General features: G+C 49.9%; 1 protein-coding gene across 1 annotated transcript in view; it reads right to left on the bottom strand.

The window, feature by feature from the left end:
* ESRRB (estrogen related receptor beta) overlaps positions 1-14,633 on the bottom strand; it is a 104,364-nt gene extending 89,731 nt beyond the window's left edge. The window contains exon 1 of the mRNA XM_057731809.1: positions 14,584-14,633. Coding sequence (XP_057587792.1) covers positions 14,584-14,633 — 50 coding nt within the window. The remainder of the gene's footprint in view (positions 1-14,583) is intronic.
* Between the last annotated feature and the right edge of the window lie 5,375 nt (positions 14,634-20,008).

Genomic DNA, 20,008 nt, shown 5'->3' with positions numbered 1-20,008 from the left:
CCTCCTCCTTGGCAAGGCCATTTCCAAGGGTTTTTCTCTATAGACCAGGGCTTCAGAGAATGAAGTGAGCCCCCAGTGATGAGATGCACCCCTGGCCTGGAAAGCTGTGCAGATCCAGCTGTTACCTATGTCTGTAGGCTTGCAGTCCTCTCACCACTGAAAGCAGGTTGGGCTGGCCCTGGGGAGGGGGGTGTGTGTGGGGGGGCGGGGGTGGCTGTGTGTGACTGAGTCACTGAGCTGGGCCTCCTGATGCCAAAGGTCTGAGCCAGAAGCAATTTCCAGGGAACTGCCAATGCAGAGAACTCCTCCAGGGCCAGACATGGCTGGGGCCAGAGAAACAGGCTGAGGAGGAGTCCAAGAAAGCCTAGCACACTGCGGCATCTCCTGGGCCTCTGCTGTGCTGGGAGCTGTGGACCAGATGCTCTCCACTTCCCACTTTCCTGCAGCTTCCCCAGCAACTGCAGCACGGCCAATGCAACCCCAGCTCAAGCTGATTACAGTGTGTGTGCTAACCTGGGGATGATCTGGAATATTCCTTCAACTCCCCAAACTCCCCAAACCAGAGGGGCCCTCACGTTCTCAGGCACGGCTGCGCTTCCCACCATTTCCGGGGAGAGGCACTGCCCCTCACATGATCTAAGGAACCCACTGCAGCCATAGCACGGGCTCTCTTCATCCTGGAGCTTGGCTGTTCTTAGCATCTGCTCTGATTCTCTCCTGACTTCACCTGTGCCTGCATCACCTGTTCAGCTGTGTTGGCGGCTGCTGTGGTTGCAGGTACTCTCCCGTCCCGGAGGCTTGAGCGAGCCTCTCCACCAGGGCCTTTCCCCCTGGAAAACTAGTGTTTCCTGCTTCTTGATTTGGGCTACTACAGTTAAAGCCCATGGGCAAGGGTTCAGCAGGGAAAAGCAATAACCTTACACTCTAAGGATAAAACTCACATTCTGCCATCTGAGAAGGTCATTAGTTTTTTGTTTTGTTTTGTTTTGTTTTTTTTTGGCTGCAGTGTGTGGCTTGCGGGAGTTCCCTGATCACCAGGAATCGAACTAGGCCTTGGCTGTGAAAGCGCCAAGTCCTAGCCACTGAACTGCTGAGGAATTTCCAAAGTCATTAGTTTTGATAGAATTTCAATAGGGAAATGCTTGGAGACACGAGGGAGAAATACTAAAAAGAGCCAAAATTTCTTGAGCACTTACTGTGTACCAGTTTCTGCTTGAAGTACTTTATATTGATCAATTTTTAATCTTTACAGCAATGAAGGGGGTCACTGATGATGAGGAATCCAAGGCACAGAGAGATTAAGCAACTTACCCAGGGTCACAGAGCTGGGATGTCAATGTGCCAGGCAGTGGTGTGACAGTAAATGTTTAAGAACTGCCTGGAAGAAGGGGACTGACTTGCCTGTTTCCATGGTGTAAATACTCCCATCGTGGCCAGTTTCAAGCTACCAATGTGACATCGCTGATGCCATACTACTGTGAAGGGATGGGCAGTAACAATTCATCCTCTGGTATTCCCAGAGGATTTAGTTCAAGAACATAATGGTAGTAAATATTAGAAGTAGTGAGTTTTGAGTACTTATTACCTTTGTTTTTAAGACAATGTATTTACTAGTAAGTTTCTATAATTTCATTTTTAATAATGATTGTGTTTAACAATCAGCTACAAAATTCCTGAACATTTAATGGTCGGCTCTCCCGAGCCAGTTTGAGCTGGTTCCAGCACACCACTGGAGCCAGGATTTAGACTCAGTCAGTCTGGAGCCAGAGCTTTCCCTCCTAACCATGACGCCATACTGCCCCCAAGAAGGGCATGGAGACCACCTACCAGCCAGATATGCCCTCATCAATCAAAACAAAGCAATAGATGCTGCAGAGTCGGGCCTCTCCCAGCAACTGTTTCTGTGGCCCTCTACCTCCCTCTTCTGCCCCCGACTTCCCCTTTACTCATTTCTGATCTCCCTAGGTTAGCCCACCAACACGCATTAAGCACTTACTCCGTGCCAGGTGCTGTTGTAGGCAGTGGGGATGGAGATAAGCTTGTACTCTAGGGGCTCACGAAGTAGATTAGCATATATTCAAATCCAACAGGTTACAACCCAGTCAGGGGCACGGCCCAGACTGTAGCTGCAAAAAGAGAGAGATTACTTCCTCCTGGGGGGGGGTCAGGGATGGCATCACCCAGAGGGGAACACATGAACAGGGTTTTAAAGGATAAATAGAAACTTGCCAGGCAGACTGGGAGTTGGGTGTATGCAGTAGTAAGAATAGCAAAGAATAGATCTCAGTTGTTCGGACTGAGGAGGCGACTAGAAAATGAAGGGGAGGCGGGGGAAGAACTGAAGACACGCTCTGTATCCTGGCAGAGGGTCCCTGCGTCAAGGGAGGGAGAGACAAGGAAGGCACAGGGAGAAGCAGTTTGGAGGACGATGCTGCAATTCTATTTTGCACGTGCTGGTGTGAGGTCCACCCAGGAGTCCAAGCTGGACACCAGAGTTGGACCCTGAGATTCAGACTTAGGAGTTGTTGGAGAGCAGGTGGTGAGAGAACAGGGGGAGGGGATGAGATGGGAGAAAATACAGCTTCAACATAGGCTGATGACAGGCTCAGAGGGAGGCACGAAGGGGGTGCCTGTGGAGGTTAGCCATGGGCCCCTGCAAAATGAGGTCAGGAAGATCAAAAGTTCTTTTCTCCAGCCTTCCCCTCTACCAGTGACACAGGCTAAGGAGGGAACAGGGCCCGACATGCTGTAGCCATTCCTCCCTCTGCCTTTTTAGGAACAGGACACAGGGCCCAATTTTCCCCTTCCACCTTCACAGCAAACTTCACCTATGTGTCTGATCCACACAGCTAAGAAGGGGCAGTCTGAAAGCTGGGGTTAGAAAGCTAAAATTCTAGACTTAATGAGTGACGTATAACACTGGTTGGAGTGCAGGCACACAGCCAGACAGCTCCTGAGCCAATTCCAGCTTTGTCAGCTGTGTGACCTTGGGCAAGTGACCTAGCATCTCTATACCTTAGTTTCCCTACCTGTGAAATGGGCATGGTAATAGGACATAGTTCCTATTTTCTTATTAATCCCAATAGGATTATTGTGAGGAAGCAGTGAGTTAATACATCGAAACGTTCTTAGGACAAAACCCCACACCCAGTATGTGCTTGATAAATATTAATGACTGTTACTGTTATTATGATTGTCCATCTCTGACCCTGCAGTTCATTTTCAGGTCTCTTGTCTCCCCCAAAACTTTTCTTGCAGCAAAGCCTAAAGTGATCCCCAGGGAGTTAAGTGTCTTGGAGAAGAGAATCTGAACACAAGTGTCAATCAGTCTCCGAAAACGGCGCTGGCTGCCGTGCTTCTGCACACCCAGCAGCTGGAGGCCTTTCCTCAGGCTGAGTGAGTCCTGAGCACTGCCCAGCCTTTCTGGAGGTCAGGGCAAGCCACAGAGGCATTGAAAGTCCTGTGTGTGTATGTGTGCATAGGGGGAGGGCGTTGGCATACCATGCTAGGAGACAACTGCAGTGCTAAAAAGCATGAAGCGTGGCTCTGAAAGGCGGTTCCAAAACCAGAGCTGCTTTCTGAAGCCGGGGTCCTAACCTTAACCCACTCCTCCAGGATCCTGCGTTTCTGCAGGCTCACCAGCTGGGATTCTCCACACTCCTTCCCTCCCTCAGAAGGCTCTGCAGTGTGACTGTCACCCATGAGGTGCAGTGCCACTGATGGCCTGCAGGGGGCTCTAGAGCTCTTCCATTTCCCATACTCTGGGCTGTGAGGGTACCACGCTTAAAACAATGGTTGTGTTTACCGGGGCTGAGCGACTGTGCTGCTCTGGGCGATGAGTGAAGAGAAGCTGGGGTTCGCTGGTCCTCTGTTGGTGTGCCCCAGTTCATCCGTGTCCCCAACTGACTGTATCAGGTTCAGCCCCTGTCCTTCCTACTCCACCACCTAACACTGATTTGGGCTGTTTCCCCCACAGCCTCCTAGGGGCTGCCTCCAAAGGGTCAGCCTCCTGTCCTTGTGTCGGAAGGCAGGGAGAGACCACTGCTTTGGCCTCCAAGGTGCAGCGAGGGTAGCTTCCAATTGCTGGGGTGTCAGGTTCTAGTAATCCTCCACCTGCTTGTCAGGAAAACATCATCAGAGACAGGTACCTGAAAAGACTCGGCTTACCCTGTTCCTCCCTAAGGCAAAATTCAGTAGCTCTGGATGCTATGTTAGGAGACCTCATTCAGCAGATTTGTTTATCTGATTGCTACTCCATCAATATATCTGGATGACAGAAATCACTTGTACCCACTAACTTCTAAGGACATGGCCAACCAAACAAGTTAACATTGTCAAAAAGTTAAAGATAGTCATTTAAAAAACAATTTGAAAAAACTACACGTAATTGTTCTTTGGGGCTTTGTCAAAAGTAGAAAAAATAAGGGAAGTGCTTCTTAATTAGATCAGTTTAAGAAAAACACCCATGGGCAGGGTTGCCATATTTAGCAAATATCACATGGGACATACTTACACTAAAAAATTATTTGTTGTTTACCTAAAATCCAAATGTAACTGTGTATCCTGTATTTTACTGGGCAACTCTACCCATGGTCCAAGAATATAGGGATTCATTCAGAGGAAATTTCCTATTCATCATCTCGGTCCCAAATCATAATTCCTTCTGTAATCCCCTTGTGTTACATATGGAAACCCAAGCCACATTGATTGCATTAAACAAAGTAATCAGTTCAAGCACCCCAATCTCAGTGCTGCGTAGGAAGGACTCTCATCGTGAGGTTATATCAAAGGAATGAAAAGTAACTTCCCATAAGATACATGAAAAAATTAATAAGAACATCAAACATTTAATGTACACCCACTATGTGCCTGACACTTGTGAATTACCTCTGTTTAATCTTCACAACAATCCTGGGAGGTAGATAGTATTCTGGAAACTAAAAAGAGAATATACAAGTCTAATTTCTCTACTTCTTGCAAAGGCATGTAAATTTCTGGTCAGTTACTTCCCAGGGAAAGAAAGGGGAGGGAAAGGTAGAGACAGACTCCATTCTATCAACAAATGGGCTTATTCACAATGCAATGCCAGTTCGGTTGCTATTTGGTTATGTGCCACTCACACAGGAAACTGTCTTAATTTCAATGACTGATCACTGACTTGCCGTATGTGATTGTGGGAGAGAATTGGGTGGGAAACCCGTAACAATCTTTAGTTAAGTTGGCCTTACAACTGAGGAAGACGCACGTGTTACACTTCAGGTTAATAAACAGCTCATTTGCTGTGAATAAAGGCACGCTCAAGCCACCCCGAACACTCGGTGACAATGACACGCAGATTCCAAATGTTCTCTGTAAGAAAAAACACCCTTTCTCCTAATCCTTCTTAAACTCAACAAGACTGATTGGTTTTTATTATTCATGAATTAATTTTTTACTCAGGGTCCAACAAGGGAATTGAAGCTATAACGTTTCTCACCGATTGAGGGGGGAGAAAGCAGATCTCAGCCTGAGCAGCACAGCCAGATTCTTGCTGGGATTCCTTGTGGGGTAGGATGTTTTGTTTGTTAAATCAGATAATAATCAATTAATAACCCAAAGCTTTGGGTTGTTGGGTATTTGGGGGGGGGGTGGAACTGAGTAAGAACATGAGTAAGAATACCGAAGCAGAAAAAAATACAGACAGTTGTGGGGCCCTGGTATATTAGGTGGCTCCTATTATGTTAGGCTGGTATACTAGGCTGGTGTATTAGGGTGTCTCCTATTTCCAAGGCACGCATATAAAAAAGCGGGTGGGGGAATGAGAGAGGAAATAACAAAGGCAGTGCCAATTTCAAAAATAACGCACAGATGAGCAGTTTGCAGGTGAGCAGGTCCAGGTCTGGGTATCAGCATGAAAAGTCACGAGAGGAGTCACAGGGATCCAGGAGGTTCGGCTCCCTGGTGCCCTCCCTCCAATTTCTGCCTCCAGAGAGCAGGTTGAGGTACCCAGGAACAGGGACGGCAGCCCTGGGAGACGCTGAATGGCCAAGAAGGTGATCAAGGGTGGCGGGGTGACTTTGCCTCTCTCTTCACCCAGTTCTTTTACCAGCTATTCACATGTGCCAAGTCATAACCTCCCTCGTCCTCTGTGTGGCTTTGGTCTGCAAACTTCTCCTGAGATCGCAGCCAGAGAAGCCAAGGAACACTGGGGGCACGGAGAGGCAGAGCCTGGCATGGAGCTCAGGTGCTTGTGACAGGAGGGGCAGACCTGACACGGCATCCTTTACAAGAAACATTTCTCCCTTCCCAGTTCAAAGGCAACACACCTAGCATTTCTTGGGGTGCGGGGCATGTAGCTAACACCGTATTCTCCTCTATCTGTCTGTTCATATTTCAGGCAGCAGGCATTTTTTGGCTCCTGGATGAATTTCGACGTGCAAACCTGAAGCCTTTGCATGTTATGTTTGCAGAAAAACATTTATGTTTAGAGGCAAGACACAGCAACCCTCATCCGGTTACTATGAGGAAACTGGTTATGAGAATTGCTTTGCGCTTTTGGGAAAGAAAAGGCTGCAAGCTGTTACTACTGTTATAATTTTTTACAACCATTGCATTCTCGCTATTATTTCTGTGAAAGCGGTGTTCCTTCTGCCACAGCTTGTTAGCCTGACTGCTTAGGTAGACAATGTCAACACACCCAAGGGACAAATGACAAAGAGTGAGGCTAAAAGGGAAAGGATAAATACTGCACTCTGCACGCGTGCTGAAGAGATGTCTCACCATCAAAAGGGAATGTTTTCTGCCGATCGATTAGGAAGGCAGAAACAAAAGTGTACACCAGCTCATTCACTCAACATCACCAGGATCCCAAACTCGTGCTCAAAGTGCTGGGAAGTGAGATAAGAGAGTGGAGAGATGGAAAAATTGGCTTCGAATAAAGTTTGGTGCATCCTGATACCCTCTCACCCGCACCTCCTCAGATTCCAACCTGGAATGTGCTTTAAACCAGAGTTTTTTACCCTCCTTGCTGTCTCCACCAAATGCAAGCAGGCCATTGACAGTGGGTCAAGGTCTTGATGGATGAATCAGACTAGGGTGGCCCATAACAGCCATTCTGCTTTGGGACTTCTCTCGACTAATTCAGCTCAACACCTCAAAATGGCTCCAACACACACACACACTCAGACACTGACACACACACACACACACACGCTCAAGTAGACACACACAGACCCATACACCCTACACTCCTTCCTCCAAAACATATAAAACCAAAGAGGGATGAAAGGACAAAGGCAAACTAGAGTAAGCTGGAATGAAAATAGAGGGAAAAAAATAAGTAAAGACGAAAGAAAATGTTAAATTGTAAGACATGAGAGAATTTCATCTGAAACGTCACCCTTCACATCCTCCACCGTCCCCTAGAGCATTTCTTTATGGCTGTATTTCCTTGTTCTTTGCCCTTCGGAAACCAAGAACACACGAAAAGACTAGTGATATTCAAAAACCTTTTGCCAGATATCTTTTTAAAAATACAGGCCAGGTGAAAAGACCAAAAACATAAATCTAAGTAAACACAACACTTTAAGAATTTTTATAACAAGGAGAAGAAAAAAAAAATTTATGAATTCAAGTTAATTCAAACAATTAAAAAAAAAGAGCCAAGTTAAAATAACACTTAGCATTTGGGGTTTTGAAACATAGCTTCCTAGATAGACAAGCTTGACTCTAATTGGGCACTTCACATTCGCGCAATTTTAATGTAGTGTTTCAGTAAACACCGATGGTCAGGCATGAGGCTGACTGCTGCTGTAATTGGTAGAAGAGGATTCTGATATCGTTTTAAATGAAAATTGATCACATTTGAAACCAGAAGATAAAAACAAAACCTTGCTGGAGTTTGTTTAACTGCCTTTTGACCTCTGGATGAAATGACATTGAGAAACAAAATAACATTATCCAGAAAACCATTCCCAGAAAAGGCTCAATCCAGGGGACACTGAATGACAATATTGAATAGAATATTTTCAAGTCCTAAGGAACAGAGGAGAGAAATTTAAAGAGAGAGACATGGAGAGAAAAGGGGGAAGGGAGAAAGAGAGGGAAGGAAGGGGAAAATATTTTTCTTTGGGACTAAAATGTGTATAGGTTAAAATGAAGATGAAAAAAAGTTGTCTCTAATCCCCAGGAAAACTTTTGTTTGGGGCTTATTTTAACCCAAGTGCACACAACTTTGAATTTAAGACATTTAGCCAATAGATTTTTTTTTTTCACCTTGTTCAATTCCATACTGAAGTCCCATGGGCAGATTAAAACCAGTCTGATTTTCCTTGACTTAAGAATACATTTGACCTTTTCAGCGATAGACTGTCAATGGTCATATCCAGGGAGAGAAGGGTGAGTCGGGGCCCTGGGGCAGAACTCCCAACGCTCCTCTGAGCGTGGCCATCTGTTCTCCCGGAGAAGGGCAGCATGGCCTGTTCACCCTCTCCGGGGTCTGCCACCCCTACCCAGGCCCAGAAAACTGAAGAGAGCCTCTTAAGAAAGACTGAACTCCTCCGGCGGCAGAGACAGCCAGCCCTTGGGTCCCTCTGTGCTCCCCCTCACAGCACGGAAAGACCCCAAGGCTCGGCAGCCCCCACAGGAATGTGGCCACAGCCTGACCTCAGTCCAGGCAGAGGGTAAAAGGCCGGGTGACCGGGGCTGTGTTTAAATAGCAGAGCCCCTCGGCCCTGTGACTCCCATCTGAAAGGGGGGCCCCACCGTAGCACGCTGTCACACCCGTGCACACACAGGCACACGTTCTCCTAGGAACGGATGCGGCTTTTGATGTTTTGGGGTTCAGAGATATCCTCTATATCAGGGGCGCTAATGGCAACAAGAAAGGGCTTGACGCTCCCTTAAGCCAATGCTTATAAATAAAGGTGCTATTAAATCCTTTCTGTTCTAATCCTGGTCCGTACAGAAAGGCGCCCTAGGTAGGCAGATACCAGTATTCACAGAAGGGGGCGGGGGTGGGGGGCCGTGCGGCTCCATGTTCCCCACACGTCTGGTCTGTCAGTGTCTTTTGTTGGATGGTTGCTTTGGGGGGAGGATGTCTCTGCTCCCAGGGACAAATGAAGCCCATGCTCTCCTAGGGCCTGCCCCCCTGCACATCCGGAGTGAGGGCACCCCCGCAGAACCAGGGAGCCAGCAGGCAGTCACTTCCCCCTGCCCGCTGAGCCCCGAGAGCACTCCTCAGAAGTCACAGAGTATCCCCTCCAGAGCCTTGCTTTCCCCAACAAGGGCCCCACAGCCACAGACCAGCATGCACCCCAAGTCTTCAGGTGACCTCCTTCCAGTCTGGCCTGGGAAGTGCACGAGGAAATGCCCCAGGGCAGCCTGCCACACAGGGTCACACTGTCACAAGTGGTAAGGGTCACATGCCCAGTGGCCTAGGGAAGAAATACACCCGCAGTGACTGACCTCTCCCAGGCATTGCCCTGACAACCTCTCCAAGGAAGGAGTCTGGCCCTGCCACCCCTTCCCCGGGACAGCCCTGCCATTATCAGTGAAATGTCCGCGGCCTTACCAGAGGTGGGGGCAGGCTGGCCCGGGGAGGGTTAATCTGCTGGCCGGCCAGCACAGGGGTCACTGTGATGTGCAGAGAAGTTGAGCATCCCAGTCCCCCGGAGCCGGCCTGCTAATTACATTTGCAATTATAAACACTGAAACCTCCCTGCGCAGGGACCTGGCCACACCAGCCAATGGGACAACCAGGATGTGATCCTGCCGCAGGCCACCCCAGCCACGCCAGGGGACACCGGGGCCAGCCAAAGCCTATGGGCCCCTCCTCCAAGGAATGACCATGCATGTGACAGTTCCTCAGAGGTCTGAGGCTGCTGGGACTGAGAAAGGGGACACTCACCAGAGATGAAGCCCAGTCAGGGGTCACCAGCACTTACAGTGCTAAAAAAGACCTTTGATTTATCCCTAGAAATCAGCAAGTGGCCTCAAGGGCAGGAGGTGGGCTCCAGCCCATCCCCAGGGTGAGCCCTTCTGGCATGGTCTGCGGACCCTCTACTAGCAGCCCCCTCCTGGGCCCACGCACCCTCTGGGAACCACGGCCACTGCAGAGGACATCAGAGGCTCAGCATTGAAGCCGTGCTGGGGTCCCCGTGGGATCATTCAGCCAAAAGCCACCTGACTCCAAGATGGAAGCTCCCAGCAGAGACGTGAGGAGTCCTGACTGATTCTGGGCAGACCTCCTGGTCAAGCTGGAAGAGACTGGGAGGGCCTTGCTTGCAGAGAGAAAAGGGACAGAGCTGAACGACGACCGGTAGGTGTGGAAAGGCACCAGCCTGGGGTGTTCAGGGTGTGGGCTGGACTTCACTTGGAAGGAGTGGATTATGGTCTAATATCTGCTAGTCCTTCCCCTCTAATTAGAGCCACAAATAATCTTAATCATACTGAGGAAACCACTTAAAGCACCTGGGAAGACAAGTTCTAGGGAAGGGTCCTGCAGAACCGTGTCAAAAGCATCCCAGCTCTTGCCTAACTGTTTGACCATCTTCCGAACTGAACTTGCTTTCCCTTTGAATCCTGCTCGTTCACAGGGCCAGCTCCATCACCCACCTCCCCCCACCCCCACCATGCAAACACACTCACAATGTCTCTCTCACACCACACTCCACCCACCCCCTATTCTTGGGCTGCCAGACTTGTATAGAGCCTCCCAGTTCCAACTGCTCAAAAGAAACTAGGCATTTTGCAGAGGACTGAGGAAGACAAACTTTCAATGAGTTTAGAATCTTAACAAAACAAAACAAAACAAACACCATTTGGCAAAATGTCCCATTATCAGGAACACAAGCGCGCAGGACAAAGTCACAAGGGCCCCCTGGGCTAGGGCTGGGGCACTCTGAGAAGGCAGGGTTGTGACATGAAATCTCTATCACAGCCACTTTCCTCACAGAGCCTTCCCCGAAAGTCCTCTCTGTTCCTCCTCTCTCGGACTAAATGGAATATGTATTGATTACTTCAAATCAATAGAGTGGAAAGGTTCCTGTTTGGTGGGTCAGTTTGTTTCTTCATACATGTTTTTAAGAGACATCTTTTCATATGTCCCAGTTATTGGTAAAATCGAGTACTGTTTCTAAAATGGAGTTGGGGAAATAAGCTGCAAGAGGAAATTTCCAGTTGATGTCAAGATCTCACTGAGCTGGAAAGGGCCTTCCCCAGAACTGGGCCCTCTGCGTTGACCTACTGTTTCCTGCTCGTTTATTGCCCGCGGGCCTGAACGAGCCCATCCTCTTCCACAGCAGCCCACACCTCCCAGAAGGGTGGCAGGCACAGAAAGGTTTATTTCCTAGAGCCCCTCCCTCAGAAAACCAAGACTAATGTCCTCACTCTGATTTATTTTTAAATGTAACATTAAAAATTAATTTCCCCCTTTGTTTTTCTCTGGGTCACTGATTCTGAATTACCGTGTGGCATTTTTCCTACGTGTGAACCCACATATTTTAACTTCGGGACAGTTTGTTCTCTGTTTAACATCAGCAAAGTGGTCATCAGATGGTAGGTGAAGCAGCTCCCCCCCCCCCACCGCTCCCTAAATTTTACGCCAGGGTCTCCATCAGGTCCGTCCCTGACGCATTTGTACACAGGCCCACACAGGCCGGCACACTCACTCCCACTCTGGCTGATTATATATGTACATAAAATATTGATTAGAAATGGTAATGGAGTCACCTACAGGATTGGCTACAGGAAAATGAAAATGAAGGAGAGAAAGGTATGAAAGTCCAAGTATATCTGTGTGTGAATGTGTGTGTCTGTGCGTGTTAATTTCTCACCTGGAAAGTGAAAATAACACTAAAGCATTAAAAAATGCTCTCTGTATATTAGCAAGTAAGAAGGAGGTTTGGGGAGTTTTTTCTCCCTGGACTGTGGTCCCTGCGCCCTTGGGTTTTTTCAAGTCCAGGAATGTAAACTAAGCCAAATAGGTAGCCACTGTGTGTACAGAGCACTCAAACCCACTCTGGTATATGTTCCCTGAGAAACATCGGCACTGTAATGGATGGATTCATTCTACAGTTCTTCCAACAAACCGAAGAATGCGGTCCTCTGTCTTGTTACTTTGCTACCAGTGTCTCTAAAGCGACTCATCGGGAAGCACCCAGGTCGAAAGGCCAGAAAGAGGCCTCCCCTAACACCAGCCTCCGACCTCCCCAAGCTCATCCTTGGAGATTTTGTACCCCTGTAACGGCAACAGACATAAACCCTCGCCAGGAGGCATGCGCTTGTGTACGGGGCCAGCTCCCTAATGCTTGGGCTGGCTCCCAGCAGGTCCTGGGCTCTGAGAAACAGCATCTCACAGGGATGCTTAGTTACTCCGTAGAAAAAGCAGGCACGTTTCTGGCTTTTCCTGTGCCCTGTGGAGTGAGAAGCTAATTCTTTGCAAAGAAACCAAGAAGGCGAGGGAGTCCAAACCACTGTCAGGCTTACTTTATAACTGATTTCCATTTCAAACCCTTCCCAGACACCCAGGACCTCAGCTCCCTCACTCCCATTTGCTGCTTCCCTGACATTCCTTCTTTGCCCATATTTCTCCTCAAACTCAAGCCAGGGTTGCCGTCAACGCGATGAATTACCCAGCTGCTAAATCCCCCATCTCTCCTTGCTCTCCTGGTCAACATAATCAAAAGATGTACTTCCCCATACGAAATTTCATATTTATTGACTGTGACTTGAGCCAGGGACAAATACATAGATATCTCAAGCTCAACTAAAGAAGTCACCTCTGAAGAGAGGGAACCTAAAGAATTTAAATATCCAATATTTGTCACACTTGGTAATTTTATGTGAGGAAATGCCCCACAAGCCTCAAACATTGTTCACAGCCTCACCCACCCCGCAGGTTTCTTTGGGTTCCCAGTCCCTTATGGAGGGAGCACCACCGTGTGGAGCTACCCCGGATCCCCACCCCCACCAGCCATGCAAGCTGGAATCAGTGTAACCTTTAAAGGGAATGAAAAGCCACTTTTCAAACTGATGGAAATCTGAATCCATTATAATGAAAGATTCCCCTCATCTCCCAACCCAATCGCCTTCTTCTGACACTGTCTAAATTCTGGCGGCACCTAAAGGACCCTCTGCCCAGGGAAATCCCCAAACTAGAACCAAAAAGGTCAGCGTGGAGGCTGGACAGTCCGGTCACCCCCAGGAGACGCTGCTGTGAAGTTGCCTCCTCTCTCACGCGTGGTCCACCTGGAGTGGAGATATTCTGTGCAGCGAGGCGGGGTGTAATCACATTTCCTGGGACCCCACGTTATCCAGAGTATTGTTTTAGGGATGTCGTGGTTCTTGGGAGGATGGGGTGGTACAAAAATGAAAGGATGGCGGAACGAGAATTGACTTTGGTAGTTCGGTTTGCTTCAGAAAAAAAGAGGAGGAAGAAGAGCAAGAAGTTAAGCAGGTCCACGAAAACCTAGAGTTTTCATTGTATTATTATTTGAAGCCTTCCGAGGGACCACACTGAGCGCGCCCACACCCAGACGCTGGGACACCAGCCCGGAGCGCGGCGGTACGCAGAGCGCCCGCGGGGAGACCAGGGCAGGTACCCGGGCAAGTGGGACGACGACCGCGGAGGGCACTGGGTGGGAATCCGCGGGTGGCCGGAGCAGCACCCCGGAGAGCACAGGCTGGTCGCGCGGGGCAGCCTCCCACCGTTCCGGGGGTCAGTTCTCCGCTTCTGCACCCTGCGCGCTCTGCACGCTGCCGCAGCCCGGGGACCCGCGGTTACCGGCAGTCGTGTCCTGCAGCCCCTGCCGCCACCCACGCTCACGCCTCTCGGGCAACCCCAGGTTCCAAAGAGACGAGCGCAAAGCCGCCCGGGGGCACGGAAATCAAGCCAGTCCGTTTCGCCGGGCGCAGCCTCCTCTAAAGCCGCGAACCAACTTTGCCTCCGCCGCAGCGCTGAGCCGACTGTCCCCACCCCTGGCGGGATGCGGGCTCCCCTGGTGGGGCGTGAGGGGCGCAGTCTGCCCGGGCAGCGCCGCCCGCAGCCCTAGAGTGACTTGGGTCCACAGCGCCGCGTGCGCGCCCTCGGGGCGCCCCACTGGGACTGCAGGGCGAGCAGCGCTGGCCGCCCACACTTTCCAAACCAGCGCCGCACGTTCGATTTCGCCCGCTTGCCGGGACTGTTTTTCGCTCCCCAGTATGGAAGTAAATATTAAAGTCAAAGGGCCCGCAGGGAGGCTTTCCCGGATGGGACAGAACATCCTTGCGACATTCCCGCACCTGTTCTGGGCTTGCTCCTCCCCATTCCGCAGAAACTCAAATATTTTCTCCCCGAGGGAAAGATCAGAGAGAAAGAGTGAATGAGAAAGCTCTGCTCTTACCTAAAAGTGAGGGTTTGTAAAAAGGGGTGAGGGAAAAGTTAGAATCGGGTTTACCCCCAGAAGGAGACGCAGGAAGTGTGCGGTTTTCCCCTTCCGACGTCCCCCCAAGTGCCCCCGGGGTCCTGCCACTTCAAGGATGCCTAGAAGAAGAACTGCGACACCCAGGACAGAGACAGTCGGACAGGCGGAAGGACAGACACAGACGGAGAAGCAGAGCACCTACTGGTTGTGGTAGCCGAGGGGGTCCGGGATGCAGAGTTCTGACACGTCCATCAGTCCCGTTTTAGCATTCCCAGTTGGTAGAGAAAGGCGGCGGGGAAATCACGCGGAAGAGCGAGTGAAGGGCACCGACGAGGTGCGAGTCCGGGCAGGGGCACAGTGAGCGCGAGAAGGCAGAGTGGGAGGAAGCGCCGTGGCGGGGCGAGAGGGAGGCAGAGAGCCGTGCGCTTCCAGCCCAGCGCTCCCACTCATGCACACACTCCGAGCGGGCAGAGGGGATGCGAAACCGTGGAGGAGGCTCGGGCACCAGAGACTTGGAGCCCACTAACCCTACTGTAGCTTTAAGGCTGGGAGACTGATGTATGGTTTGGCTCCTATTGGCTATCTCTCAGGGGCTGGACTTAAAGTGACAGAATCGAGCTGGGGTGGGAGGAGGGGGGTGAGCCAGAGAGACTTAATGGAATCAGACGCTCGCGCGAGGTCCCCACCTCCTGAGGAGTAGGAGGACTGTGCTGTAGAGTCGCAAGGCCTGTCCTCTCGCCATTAAAGAAAAAGAAAATTGTCCAACTAGCTAGTGGGACTGGGGGGTTGAAAGATGTGCCCCTTATATAGCCTTTCATTGCCCTCCCCCATCCTATCTTTTAACTGGCCGGTCTAGCAAACTCACCTCTCAGTCTTTTGGAAAGGGTCTGTTTTACAAATTGAAAATGGGTCACATTTTTCCTTCCTCCTATCAAGGAGAAGAGGCCAGCACCTTAGAAATTCATAGCCTCAAACCTGGCGTTTGGTGCACAAAAGTGCAAAGGGTCAGGCTGACAGGTGAGGCCCAGCAAGAGAGAACAGGGTAGAAACTGATTCCTTCCCAGCTCTCATCACCTGGGCCAGTGGGTTCTGAATGGCTCTCACATGGCTAGAGGCAGGGCGTGCTTCTATAAAAGGCTCTCTAGATGTATACAACGATGCTCTCTTCATTGGCAACTCTCAGAAATGTACCCAGGACAGAGACACCCGCAAATAAATTCCTGTCTGCTTAGAAAAACACAATTGTGGTGAAAACAACCAACTTACCTGCCACATCCACCTCGAAGCACAAGTACACACTTCAACATACACACCTGAGTCCCCAGCTACGAACACACCTGCATCCCTGTCTGCTGCTCTTTCCATGAACCCAAATATTATGGGCTGTCACTGTACCAAAACCAGCTGTAAGTCAAGCCCCAGTCCTTCTTCTGGGGATTGTCATCTTTTGAGATGTGCCAGCCACAGGGATAATAATTAAATGAGTGTGGGGCAGCGATAGGTATAGAATTATTTAAAGGGGAGAAAAAAGCCCTCAAGAGACACCATCACCTTATTCTCCTGTATTCTACAAAAGACAATGAACAGTAGGGGGGAAACATCATTTTATCATCAAAATAATGTATAGATGGAGTTTAACTGCAGGCAGTGTTCAAGCACTTCAGGAATAAAAGCAGAAGGGTTGTGAAAAACCCCAGGAGGGGCCGGCCGCTCGGGAGGGGCTGGGGAATGGGCTGCAGGACAGCAGATGATGCTTGACTTGGATAAATGGAAGCTCGTGCAGGCTGGGAGACAGAGCTGAGGTTTTTCCTATGTGCTAAAGTGCAGGAACGTGTGGGATTCTCCAGGCTCGGGGCGCTGGCAGATATCTCACAGAGAGAGGAAAATGTCGGCTCTGTCAGCAGAACCCCCGGCAGCCCCAGATTTTTTTAATCACATAGGTACTTGGTTATACTGGAGATGGAGAGAGGGGTGCAGAGACACAACCACCATCTCTTGCCAAGACCTCAGTGACTGGTTTCTTTGCATCCTTTCTGACCCCTGGAAAGCCACTCTCCAAACACACAGCAGCCAAGGGAGCGCCTTGTAAAATGCACATCCAAAGTCCCCTTTGCATTTTGTTGCAATCAGGAAAGAGGCCCCAGTCCCTCCCAGTGGTCTACAAGGCAAGCACCAGATGTGAATCCGTACCTCTCCTCAGCCCATGCCATGTTCCCCTCAGGCTTTGCCCTTGGCACCTAGAATGCCCCACGTTCCAGATCACACCAGAACCTTCTGCTATTTGCCTTGCTTCTGGTAACTTATTAGTTTGCAATTATACATGTGTTGGGATGAATAATACCCCCTCCACACACACATACACACACTAGATTGTAAGTTCCATAAGGGCAGGGACTTGTCTGCTTTTGTTCACTAGAGAATCCCCAGCGCTTACTGGTTCGTGGCACACAACGGATGCTTCATAAAGACTTTGTTGAATGAAATGTTAGACCATAGCAGTTTGGGGTGAGGTGGGCAGAGCCTGCTGAGGGGACAGGCTGGCTGCCCCGGAGGGGCTTAGTTCCTGACAGGTTGTATGAGATCCACTGGCTCCTTCCTTTGGGTGGGTGCACCTTTTCTCAAACTGGAGACAGAACACACTGGGTAGAGCATGAAAAGAAAGACAACTTCACACCCTGGAGCAGTGGGTGCAAAGCCAGTGGGGGCAAATGAAGGAAAACAGGAAGTCTGTGTTGGTTCAAAACATATACACACTACTATATATCATATAAAACAGATAACATAATAACCTACTGTATTGCACCAGCAACTCTACTCAATACTCAGTAATGGGGACTTCCCTGGTGGTGTAGTGGTTAAAAATCTGCCTGCCAATGCACAGGACATGGGTTTGATCCCCAGTCCAGAAGGATCTCACATGCCACGGAGCAACTAAGCCTGTGTACCACAATTACTGAGCCCACGAGCCACAACTACTGAAGTCGGCGTGCCTAGAGCCCATGCTTTACAAGAGAAGCCACTGCAATGAGAAGCTTGTGCGCTGCAACTGAAGAGTAGCCCCCAATCACCACCAGAGAAAGCCCACCCCAGCAATGAAGACCCAACACAGCCAATTAATTAATTAATTAATAAAAAAAAAATGTAATGACCTATATGGGAATAGAATCTAAAAAAGAGTGGATATATGTGTATATATAACTCATTCACTTTGCTGTACAGCAGAAACTAACACAACATTGTAAATCAACTATACTCCAATAAAAATTAAAAGAAAAAAAACATAGGCAAATGTCCGCACAACTACTGTCTGCATCCAAGGCACAGGGATGCAGGTACTGAGGACCTTACCCCTGGGCACTAGCTGATTGTCCTCCAGGGTGAGAATGAGGTCCCTGAGATCTGGTCCTCTTCTGACTGTCTTCGCCCCGAGTGGTGCCTGTCCAGCCCCTTGCACATGGCCCTAGGGTAGAGTTCTTCCTCCTTTCCCTCCTTGGCAAGTGCGAGACTGCAGCCTCCACTGCAGGGGAGAAGACAGCCCACTGACAGAGACACCTTGGGGACCTGATTCAGCCTGGCAGGCCCAGGCTTCCCCTGTGGTTTTCCAGGCAAACGTGGCCAGGACACACACTATTCGTGGGACCAGCTTTTCTTCCTCTCTGTCCTCAGCCAGATCATGGAGGATGGGTTTCCAGGCCTCTAGCTCGAGAGGTGGCGGTGTGGGAGCATGCAGAGGACTCTGGGATCTGGTCCTGACCACTCCGCATGGCCTGGCTGATGTTATCTCTTCTCCAGAAAACAAAAGTGGTGCTGGGGGTATAATGGAGTAGGCAGGGCTCTTGGGCTCCCTTAAGCTTAAAAGTCATTCAACCAATCATCACCTCAATCTTCCACTGCTCACGTGGAGCAGGTGTAACTTGTAATCCACCCCAGCAAAAAGCTCTAAGCCATTCCTTCACTCTCCCATGTGCCGATACTGGCACCCCCAGGTGGGCAAGTCAGCCCAAGGGAATGGAACAAAAGGTATTAGACACAGTAGTTGTGGAGGGTAGAAGGGGAGAGCCGCTGACTTTGCTCTTGTGACAAACTCCTTTAAGTAGGTATTTATTACATTTGCAGGACCTTACGGCTGAGGATTGGGGGTGGGGAGGGTTCAGGGAATCATTTAGCACCTTCATCAGACTTTATAAATAAGGAAATTTGTAAATGGCCCTGTGCGGTGAAGTGACCTACCCAAGGTTACACAGCAAATAACTGGCAAATGCATAGATTCCTACTTATTCAACTACTAATTCTTTGTAGACAGGTCTCTTCACTTTCCCTCCTCCCTCCTTCCCCAAGTTCAAGCTCTTTCCTAACGAACATGAAGCCAAACCAGAACCATGCCCTTGGCAACAACGCTCTACACGCACATTACCTGGGAGATGGTGGAGACCCAGCCTTCTGTGTCCACACCCTTCCCCAAGTGGTTTCCTTGGGGTGGGGTTCCAGGAGGCAGATAAGTAGGAAAACATACCCAGACACAGCCCAACGTGTTCTGTCCCCCAAATCTATGTTCCCCTGGGTGCAAAAAGCACCAAGCGTCTCATGAATAGCTGAACCCAGGTCTACACCAACCACCTACTCTTGCCCATCCCAGTCTGGCTAAGTCCTTAGAATGGGCTGTCCAAATGCCTGCACCTGGATCTCAAGGGCCACTCGAGCTGTCTTGCCATGATCTATGCAGCCGACCCCAGCACAGCACCCCTTGCATCGGTCTTGGTGTGTATGTCCCTGGCTTGAGGCGCCTCCATGCCCCACCCCAGCAGCCGTCATTTCTGTAGATGCAAGGCGGCAGCAAGCAGTGTCTCTCGGGTTCTTGAATCCCCTCCCTGGACGGGCTGCTCTCAGCCCAGCAATGCGGTGGCTTTTCTCATCTTTCAAGCCAGGCAACCTAGCAGGAGCACCTGATGGCTTCATCACTAAAAGACAAGACCCAACAAGAATTTCTGGCAATTCCACTGCATGCTCCCTAAGCGCCGTGAATGCAGGACACTAATTGCTTGGTTACGGTATCCCTGTCCCTCAACCTTATCCATGTTTCCCGAACCAAGTTTCCAGGTAAGAATGATGCCTTTAGAAACACAAGGTGTGTAGTCACTTCTTACCACCAGCCCAGGAAGGAGAGGATGCCTCCGTGGAACTGTCTGAATCACAATCCAAGTCTGTTTCTGTTCCGCCCCAGGGTAAGCACTGGGGGAGGTGAGTCGGGGAAGCACATCCATTGACGGTCCATGAGGACTAAGGTGGGCCCAGCCAGGACAGTGAGCCTAACCCAGGCATCTCTGGGGACTGTGCTGATCAGGTCAGAGCTCCATGGACTCCTGGCCAGAGAAAATGTCCCCAACCACTCACCCCTGCTGGGCCCACTCTCTTCTCAAAGCTTGAATTTGGGGTGTGGAGTTATATCCCCGAGTGCTGGTCAGCAGACTGGCAGCCCACTGGCTGGCATGCATCCCAAGGATCATAGTGAACTGATAACGCTAATACAATGTGAGTTTGTGCTCCCATAATAGTCTCCTGCTGACAGATAAATGCTGCGGAAACATGATGGCTTTTCCTGAAGCTGTAATGGGCCATTATTGGGGCAA

The sequence above is a fragment of the Hippopotamus amphibius genome, chromosome 4, assembly GCF_030028045.1.
Source record: "Hippopotamus amphibius kiboko isolate mHipAmp2 chromosome 4, mHipAmp2.hap2, whole genome shotgun sequence".
Classification (NCBI taxonomy): domain Eukaryota; kingdom Metazoa; phylum Chordata; class Mammalia; order Artiodactyla; family Hippopotamidae; genus Hippopotamus; species Hippopotamus amphibius.
The sequence above is the reverse complement of the archived record's forward strand: the minus strand, read 5'-3'. Positions and strand labels throughout refer to the sequence as shown.